Source organism: Leptonychotes weddellii, unplaced genomic scaffold, assembly GCF_054177405.1.
Source record: "Leptonychotes weddellii isolate Sample4059 unplaced genomic scaffold, ASM5417740v2 HiC_scaffold_617, whole genome shotgun sequence".
NCBI lineage: Eukaryota > Metazoa > Chordata > Mammalia > Carnivora > Phocidae > Leptonychotes > Leptonychotes weddellii.
In genome coordinates this window covers 3,348-13,843 of record NW_028030328.1, presented here as the reverse complement: position 1 = coordinate 13,843, position 10,496 = coordinate 3,348, and the positions used below count along the sequence as shown (strand labels likewise).

The following is a 10,496-nucleotide window of genomic DNA, read 5'->3' as shown; positions in this document are numbered from 1 at the left end:
TTCAGACTCTTGCAGCTAACTTCCTATTAACATCTTCCCTTGGAAGTCTAATAGATATCCCCAACTTAACATATCCAAAATTAAACTCTTAATCTTCCCCTAAAAAGCTGCTTCTCTGGCAGTGTTTCGCATTTCAGTTTATGGCAACTCCAGCTTTCCACTTGCTAAGTAAGGCTAGAACTTGGATTCTCACACTTCACAACTAGCCTGTCAAGAAATGTCTTTCAAAATATATCCAGATGTAACCACTTCACTGTTATCATCATGTTCAATCACCTGAATTATTATAGTGACATCCTGATTCTTCTCATCTTTGATGTCCTACCCTCTGTTCTCAATGCAGTAGTCAGAGTGACCCTTTTAAGGTAAATAAGAGTATATCACCATGCAAGACCCTACAGTGGCTCCCACTTCACTGAGAATAAAATTAAATTATAACAGCCTCCAATACCAATCTGGCCCCCTATACCTATCTGATCTCCTATCCTACTCCTTTTCCTGTATATGGTGGTTCAGCAACACCAACTTCTTTACAGTTCTTCAGTTATGCCACTTTTTCTACCTTGGAGCCTTTGCTCTTGCTTTTCTTTCTGAAATGTTCTTTTCCCACGTAGTCCACATGGCTCATTCCCTCACTTCATTTCAGTCTTTGCTTAAATGGCACCATTTTAGTGAGGACTACCCTATTCAAAATTATAACCCACCTGTTCTATCTTACCTTCCTGGGTTTCTCCACCAGGCCACTTATCACCTTCTATCATGCTATTCAGTCATCTTACTTGTTTTGTTTACTTTTCATTGACTGTCCTCTCCATGCTGGAAAATAAGCTCCATAAAGGCAGGGATTTGTCTCTTTTCTTCATAAAACAATGCCTGACATAAGTAATAATTACTGAATTGAGCTAAAATTAGGAATTTACATCTTTTGGAGAAAGTCTTTTGGAGATCTTAAGGTTCATTTAAATAAATTCTCTAGCCATAAAGAAAAGATATGTGAGCCCCAAATATAAAAAAGATATATTTGAACCAGGAAGATTTATTAATGGCTGTAGGTCTACATGTACCATTATCATGCTCCTCATTGTCATTTGGTATTAGATTATGTTTAGTCCAGGACTGATACAGGACTGGATTTTAGATTGCCTCCCCTCTCCCACAACTAACAAGGCTTTAATCAGGGCATTAAGGAGTTCTAAATAGGCATTGCTTTTGAATCTGCATATCAGGAGGGGGCTGGGAGCAGGAGTGGGAGGATGTCATGTCCCAGTGATTAATGATCTCTAGGAAGCTGAAAAGGGGAGAGTAATATACACAGTATTTCTACCCCCTGGAGTAGGAATGCAAACACCATTGTGCGGATCTGTGCATAGTCACTGACTTCCTGGTAGCTGGAGAATTTCATACACTCTTCTACCACAAATAAAACTGTCAGAGAAGTGACAGAGCTCAAAAAGCGGGCCTTCCTTACTTAAAAAGAATAGCTCAAACACAGTGAGCCAGAAAATTAATTTTGTAGTTGTTTGGAAACCCAGTTGTTTAATAAGAAACGAGAAAATGGGAACTTTCCTTGAAAAGCCTAAAACCTCCAAATATTTGTTGAATCAAACTCTACATTTGGTTTCTTAAATTTACTGGATTCCTGGAAACTGCTTATTTTAAATGAATTTAAAGGGAAACATTCCTTTGTAATGAAATACATTGTCTTAAACTTTTCAGTGTGGTCTCTATGGTAGATTTAGAGAATCATACTATCAGTGGACTCCAGTGCCTATTGCCCCGTGTGTTGAAAAAAAAAATCCTAACATTTCAAAATGGTTTATACAGTTTTAGAAAGTAATTCTATGGTAGAGTTCTTTTGTTTGTTTTCATCCCCAGTGAATCTGTGATATTTAACAACAGTTTCCAAATGCTTAAGTCAGAAACGAAACATTTTTAAGTCTAGATAAAGAACTACAGATGTCTGCAAAAATTTTTAAAAGAAAGTTTGTGGGAAAAGCATTGTATTTCAACCAATTGTGATTTTTTACAAATAACCAAAATTAGGGCCATTGTTTAACAGTAGCAGGTAGTAATCACAGCAGCAGCAAGATTTTTCGTGGGGACCACCAAATAACTTGTATTTTAACAGGAATCATTCATTCAGAGGATTTGTTATTTTTGTTCGTGGCTCAAGATTTTTTTGATACCCTTTACGTTACTACTCATTGTTCTGCATTGTCTAATTTTTAAACTTTGATCTCTTATGAATATTTTTTTCCATAATATAAAAAGAAAGGAAGGAAATACTCATTCTTGGAGAAATGAGAGCTATACTTCAGATTGAAAGAAAAAAAATGAATGTGTATTTTATTTCTGTTTTGTTGCTGTTTACTTTTATTTTTGAGGTTGTCACTATAATCTAAATTAAAAGGAACTACTATGGTCTAAATTAAGACACAATCAGATAGATTAAGCCCTGAGTTTGGTTTCCAAGTGGTTAGACTTTTTGATTGCATTTGCAAGAGTTTATTTTTAGTCAGGATGTGGTTATTTTTAGATCTGCTTCTCTGTCACTAGGAAATGTAATGCCTGTCTTTCCATTGTTGTTTATCAGGAAGTTCTGAGGCACAGGCTTAGAAGATCCAGTTAGCAGAGAACACCACCTCCTTTTAGATGAAAGAATGTGAAATAATGCCTGAAGGAAAATCTGTTAATTGAGAACATGTCTAATTTTTAAATTATTAGTGTCACTTTAATCTCTTACACACTGAGCAACAGAACAAGATTTTTAGGGAATACCAAAAACACAAGGTTTGGGTTCCCCCTACTGGTGTGCATCCCAGGTGCATGTGTTCATTAATAAGGTAGCAGAAAGGCCTAGGGGATAAAGATTTGAAATGGCTATGTTGGCCTCTTTTAAAGAGACCTGGTGATGAGAAAAGGAGGAAAAGCACCATTACCCATTTTCTGCTAATGTCTTTTTAAAAATGGGATGATCTAAAAATTGTATTTTTTATACGTAGAAAGAACAAAACTTAATCCTGTAATATTTGGGTTTTAATGTTGTTGCCTCTGTGATAAGCTGCTTATATACAGCTTCTCAGATGCTTTATGTTGTAATCTAAGGAATAATAAAACACCAGTAACTCCACAAAAGGATTTAAAACCCCAAGGAAAAAATATAAGGCTAGCATTGTGTCATAATAAAATTAAAGAGCTGGTGTTAAAGCACACTAATTCCTATTTTAGCATTTCAGAAAGTGACATGACATCATGTGATTGTGTGTGTCCATTTAACATCTGTTCTTTCTAATTTGTCATATGTGTATTTAAAACAGTTCTCTTTATTTTCTGTCTCTTAGTCAGTAAATGCCAAGTAATATTAAAGGCTTGTTTTGAAAAAGAAAAATTTTAATTGACTCCTAGAAGTCATTTCTGAACTTCTTATTATGTTTGCATTTTAAAAGACTATTGAATGAAATCAAAATATTGTATTTTTAAATTGCTTTTCAGCAATGCAGTCAACCTTTTAAGCAATGTTCCGGTCTCTTGTTTGGATGTTCTCATTTGTCCATTAACCCATGAAGAAACGGCCCAAGAGGCAACGACACTAGATGAACTACCCAGTGATAAAACAGCTGAGAAAGAAACTGTTTTGAAAAACAATACCATGGTATACAATGGTATGAATATGGAAGCCATTCATGTTTTACTCAGTTTTATGGAGAAGAGAATAGACAAGGTAAGGCTGATAAAATGGAGGCCTTGGGAAAATGTTTCTAAAGAATGTAAATGTGCCATATATGCAGACATCACAGGACATGATTTTTAAATTGAAACTTTTTTTAATAGCTGACATTTTGTGTGATTGTACCCTGGAAATCATTTTATTACAGTATATGATTAATTGCAAAAAACCAAGTGAATTTATTTGTTTAAAGCCAAAAATTTTGTTGATGCAAGACCAAAAGTGTGACTAGGGCCTGAAAGCAAAGGAAAAATTACTTTTCCATGTAAGTATTTTGTAAGACATAGAAGTAAAATTTATCCCCCCCAAAAAACTTGATGATAAATACTTTACATAATGCCTAAAAGCTATCTTTAAAAAAAAAATCATCAACTTTTCATTTGTTGTGAGCTGCTTATTTTCTCTTGTCTGTCACTTGCTTTGTCAGGTTAACTATATTAAAAGGCAGCAAGGTAGTGTGGGTGGGTCATCAAAACCTTTGCCTCATTTAAGCCCATTGGCTGAGCCAGTGAGGACCTCACAAAATGTAGGAAAATCCAAGGAGGATAAAAACGGACATTAATAAACATGAAGATAACTGATGGAATGGAAACATTGTTAGAAAAATAATTTCTTAAATAGTTCATAAAGCTTTGGTAACATAAAATGTTTCTCCCTCAAAAAAGGAGTATTAACATGCTCAGTTATACAGAGGAAGGTAATACTGTTAGAAACTAATACAGTGGGCGCCTGGGTGGCTCAGATGGTTAAGCGTCTGCCTTCGGCTCAGGTCATGATCCCAGGGTCCTGGGATCGAGTCCCACGTCTGGCTCCCTGCTCCTTGGGAGCCTGCTTCTTCCTGTGCCTCTCTCGCTCGCTCTCTGTCTCTCATGAATAAATAAATAAAATCTTTAAAAAAAAAAAAAAGAAACTAATACAGTATGTCTGATTTTCTTTATAGGGAAGCAGCTATAGAGAAGGTCTCACTCCAGTTCTCAGCTTATTAACAGAATGTTCCCGAGCCCATCGAAACATCAGAAAATTTCTCAAAGATCAGGTAACTGCTTAATGCAAATTACTCCTCTTAGTTAATCTTCTTATATGTGGTTTTTAAAAATAGAATTAATGAGTTGCATTCTTTCATATAATCAGAAACTCAGAAAAGTTAGTTTTAATCTTTGAAATCTTCCTCATCCAGAAAAAAGTATTTTTTCTGAGTCATTCATTCACTTATTCAACAAATAGTTGAGATCTACTTTGTGTTGTCTTCTAAGCACTGAAAGACAGATGAAGTCTTTGCCTTGTGGAGTTTACCTTACAGTGGGGGAACAAAAAGGAAATGAATACATTTATGTTATAATGTCATGTAATGATATGTTCTAAAGAAAGACAGCAGGAGAAGGGGAGACTTAGGGGAATGGGGAGGGCCTCTCTGAGAAAGTGACATTTGAGCAGAAATTTGGATAAGTAAGAAAAGGATCTCAGAAAATCTGGAAGAGGAACGTAAAGAGAACAAAGTCAAAGTCCCTGAGATGAGAGGATGCTTTGGCATGCTTATGGAAAAGCAAGGAGGCTAGACCAAGTTGGCAAGGAGTAAAAAAAGTAAGGAAGAACCAGATGGCCTAAGGTTGTATAGGACTTGTGATTCTCTTCTAAGTGAGATGGGAAAGCACTGGACCATTTTGAGAAGGGGAGTTAAATGAAGGGGATGTCATTTATATTTTAAAATACTCTGCTACTGTATGTAGGATAGACTAGGAGAATGTGAGTAGATGCAAGGAGGCCAGTTGAAAAGAGAGCTGATGGTGAAGGTTTGGAGTAGGATGGGTAGCAGAGTTCATGGTAAGAATTCTTTCCACCGCTGGTCTTCTGTCCATCTGCCCATATCATATATCCTTTGTCTCCCCTTCTATCATAATGGGTGAATTGTCCCCACTTTCTTCTGAGGCCAGCCTCTGCACTTGTGCCCTGGATTCCTTTCCTTCTCACCTTCTCAGGAACTTTGCTCCTGCATTTATTTCCTCTCTTCTTACATTAATCTTTTTTTTTTTTTTTTAAGGTACTGGGTCATTTCTATCTTCACCCAAACACATCTTCCATCTTAAAAACAAAACAAAAAACCTTCCCTCAATTTCACTTCTCAAGCTGCCTCCCTATCACTCTGCTCTTCTTAGTGCAGTGTTCCCCAGAAGTTTTCCATACTCACCCTCTCTATTCTTTTTACTCATCTTTTTCTCCTGAATCCACCAAAATTAGGCTTTCATGCTTTCCACCCCACTGCAAAGGTGCTCCTCAAAAGTCACCAACCCAGTATTGCCAAATCCGATAGTTCTCAAATCTTTTTTTTCTAAATGCATTCCCCCAATGCATTTTGATGTAACTGAGTATTCCGTCCTTCTTGAAATACTTTCTTCACTTGGTTTCTAGGACACAATAGGGAACCTCTTTGCAATGTCTGAGCGCCCCGAGACAATATTGTCTTTGTCTCCACTCCCATTCCCCTGGTGATCTCATTCAGCAGTCATGGTTTTGAAAATCATCTATATGCTGATGACTCCCAAATTTATATCTCTAGCCCTGACCTGTCCCCTCAGCTCCAGACTGACATAACAAGCTGCCTACTCATCTCCTCCCCTTGGATGTATAGTAGAGGTCTTAAGTTTAGCATATCCCAAACCAAGCTCTTGATTTCCCATCCCTTCACCCTGTTTCTTTCCTTCTTTCCACATTTCCCCATACATGGTACCACCATTCACCCCACTGCTCTTTTTTTGCCATGTAGAATTTCCCTTGTTAAATGAACCAGCTTCATTTTCTCCCTTTATGTTTATGGTCAAGATTTAGTAAGCACCTTATTACATGTGAAGCACATTAGTAGATACTGATGCTAAGGAGAGATTAGAAAGTAGAGACTCTTTCTTTGAGGAATTTACAGTCCATTGGAAGAAGAGAGTAGTACCATGAAAGCATGAATAATCATTTAAATCAAATAAAATAGTTAATGAATTAAGGTCATTTCCAATTTGATTATTTTAAGACATTCTACTGTGACTAGGAGTACTTGGTAAAGAATAATAAATGAAAAATATTTTAAGTTTTCTATATTTTAGCTTTTTTTCATAGGAGATCCAGGTTCAACTGAACTGTTTAGATTTTGCTATCTCTGACCAAGATAGTAAAAAAAAACCTGTTTGTTAAACAACTTTATATGAAGGCCTTGGGCCACATATTATGTGGACACAAAGATTATTAGACCCACTTTTTGTCCTCAAAGAAGCACTACGGTATAAAGAGATTAAACATGACAGGTAAAGATGACTAAGATACAAGACACACAAAAAAATCAACTTTCCTTCTGAGAAAGATGCAGTCTAAACTATGATGATTAAGAAAGGCAGAATGTAAAGTAACAGATGATTAATTTTGGTAATAGTATAAATGGAATGATGGCTAATTAATTATTATGCCCTGTAGTTAATACCTGATTAAATCCAACTCATACATACCCAAAGGAAATTGGTCTTAAGTATTTAGGCGGGTAGAAAAAGAACAGATGGTAGAAATTACTGACCCAGGTTGGGTTAGTCTGGAAAGGCTTACAAAAGAGACGAGATTCTGTGGATTTGAAAGAGGAAATGAACAAGATTTGTCAAAGAAAAGAAAGAAGATTGTTGGAGGGTAATATTTGGGAGGAAATAGAATGAGTCCATACAAATGCAGTTTGTCTGGGAGTGATATATAAGAATAAAAGCAACAAACTTCTATTTTAAAAAACTTGCTTTTAAGAAACCCAAAACATAGCTAACAAAATTTTGGGGTGATAACTTTTGTTAATAGATTCTTTACTCTGGAACAATAGGCACATGCTACATGAAATCACTTGTTAGATATCTCATTCGTCAATACATTCAGTATACAGAGACCATATAAAACTCAGTATGGTTGGCTGAATCAGATAATAAGGATTTACATTGCATAGCAATGACCTTGTGCTTATAGAGCATAGAAATCCTGGTGCTCTACCCTATCAGAAATACTGAAATATGGCTTCTGTGTAAATACTTTGGGTAAATGATTCAATTTTCTGAGATTTAGTTGCCATTTGTGTTCACAGCACCTCCAGTACCTCCTGATACATGGTAGGCACTCAGTATAGAAAGAGAGAGAGGAAAGAAGTCAATTGAATGGACTAAATAAAATGATATACACATGAAGGGCCTGGCACAGTAAATTATTTGACTTCGTTTTTATCCTCATTTCCTCTCATAGTGCCTAGCTTATAGAAGGCACTTTTAAAAAGATATTTGAGGGGTGCCTGGCTGGCTCAGTCAGTAAAGCATACAACTCTTGATCTCGGGGTTGTCAATTCAAGCCCCACATTGTGTGTAGAGATTACTTAAAATAAAAAAAGATATTTGAATTAATCCATTCTTCCTTCAGTCAACAAATATTTATTAAACACCTCTAATATGCCATGCACTGAGAGCAGTAAGAAATCCCTGCCCCCATGGCACTGACTCTTGTAGAAGAAGGCTAACAGTAAAGAAATATATACTGTTATCAGGTGGTGAGGAGTGCTGTGAGGAAGATTAAAATGGTTGGAGGAGGGTGGTGCACAAAAAAAGAGAGGTCATATAGGGTGGTCAGGAAATGTCTTCCTATAAGTGACATTTGAACACAGACCTGAAGTAAGGAATGAGCCATGCAAGTTTCTAGAGAAAGAGTTTCTGGGCAGAGGAGCAGCAAATGCAAAGACCGTGAGACAGGAAAGTGAGGGGTGTGCATAAGGAGTTCCAGGTAGGTCTGTGCGGCTGTAGCAGTGTAGGCCAGGAGTACAGTAGAAAGGAAGTTAGAAAAATAGCAGGAAGCTGGATTATGTGAAAACTAAGGGAGTTGTAAGGACATTGTTTTTCACTGTAAGATGAGAAGCCCTAGGAACTGGAGGACTTTGAGAACAGGAATGACATGATCTGACTTTCAGAGGATCCCTAGCTGCTTTGTAGAGAAGAAATCATTAGAAGGACCAGGATGAAAGCAGAGAACACTGAGAGGTTGTGGTAATAATCAGTTCAGGTGAGACATATCGGTAACTTGGATTTAATAATATTAGAGCGGGTAGTGAGAAGTGGCTGAATTATGGATATATTTCAGAGGTAGAAACAATATAATTTGCTTGTGGTTAGTTATGCAGTGTGAAAGAGAAAAGGCTATTTTATTTCCAAGGTGTTTGTACTAAACAGTTGGAAAAATAGACTTACCATTTAGTGAGATGGAAAACTAAGAAGGAACAGCTTTGGTGGGAGCATCAAGAGTTCTGTTTAGGACATGCTAAATTTGAGAGACCTATAAAAGTCTGGAAGTCAGTAAAGAATCAAGATAGAAATATAATTTAGGGAGTTCTCAGTATATAGAGACCATATAATGCCATAAAACTGGATAAGATCACCAGTAGATTAAGTGAAAATAAGTGAAGAATGTTGCCCAAGAGCTCAACCCTTGAATATTCCAATACTTAGAAAGAGGAGAAAGAGAATTGTCAGAAGATGCTGAGATGAAGCAACCAGTTGAAATAGGAGGAGACCCTGAAGAGGGAGCGGTCTGGGTGGATGAATAGGTGAGTGAGTGAGCAAAAAAACAGACAAACCAAGAAGTGTCCTAAGCCCTCTGCGGATCAATCAATAAAGTAGGGACGATAGTGATGTTACTACCTCCTTTGCAAGGTTACTGTGGAGATTGATTATAGAGAATGTATGTATATCCTCTATTATAGCAACTAGCACCTAGAAAGTATTCAGTAATTAATAGATTATATTAAAATAAAAAAATAATAAATTTTTTTATTATAAAATAAAACAAGAAAACCTAAGTACAGATTTTTTTAGTAAATACTGAAAATGCTGCAGGAATTACAAGAAGGGGAAAATCAATAGGAGTATAAGTATTAAGGAAGGCCCTGTGGAAGGAGAAACTTGACCCTGACTTTAAAATGGATTTTGATAGAGGCAGGCAAAGGCATTCCAGATGCTTTGGTGATTAAAAACTCAAACAAATTAGAGTATTTCATGGTGGTACAGTGAAGAGATGTTTCTCTTCAAATGAAATTTCATTACAAACATGAAATCATTTGAGGGTTTTGTTTTGTTTTATTTGGAAGCACACCTATTTAGTTTTTAAAAGCTTTTTCCACTCTTACAAAACTGAGCTCATAGACATTATAAGACTGACCAGTTGCATGGTACCATCCTCACTTACTCTAGTACCCCATGACTGATGATGGTTTTTGCATTTCTGCCATTAGGTTTTACCACCATTGAGGGATGTGACAAATCGACCTGAAGTTGGCTCAACTGTGAGAAATAAGCTGGTGCGCCTCATGACACATGTTGACCTTGGAGTCAAGCAAATTGCTGCTGAATTCCTTTTTGTCCTTTGCAAAGAGAGAGGTAGGTTAAACTCTCTTTGCTCTCTTTTTTATTTTTCAGAGGGAATTTGAAAGATCTTTCTGTTAATAGTGGCCGTATCATTCCACTCTTTTCAGAGCTTTCTCCTATCTTCTGTTAGAGGGCCTGAGGAGATATTAAAAATTAATAATTTAAAAACATTTTCTATATGCTTCTGAATTCATTGAGATGTGCAAACACACTCACATTAAACTTTGCCTTCTGTATCCTTAACCCACACTTCTTTTTTTTTTTAAAGATTTTATTTATTTATTTATTTGACAGAGAGAGACACAGCGAGAGAGGGAACACAAGCAGGGGGAGTGGGAGAGGGAGAAGCAGGCTCCCTG

General features: G+C 36.5%; 1 protein-coding gene across 1 annotated transcript; it reads left to right on the top strand.

Annotated features, from left to right (window-relative positions):
- The first annotated feature begins 2,382 nt into the window (after positions 1-2,382).
- Positions 2,383-10,199, top strand: LOC102743794 (chaperone Ric-8B). The gene is made up of 3 exons (XM_081811188.1): positions 2,383-3,721; positions 4,668-4,763; positions 10,005-10,199. The coding sequence occupies exons 1-3, from the start codon at positions 3,455-3,457 to the stop codon at positions 10,197-10,199; spliced, it is 558 nt and encodes a 185-aa protein (XP_081667314.1). The 5' UTR covers positions 2,383-3,454.
- The last annotated feature ends 297 nt before the right edge of the window (positions 10,200-10,496 follow it).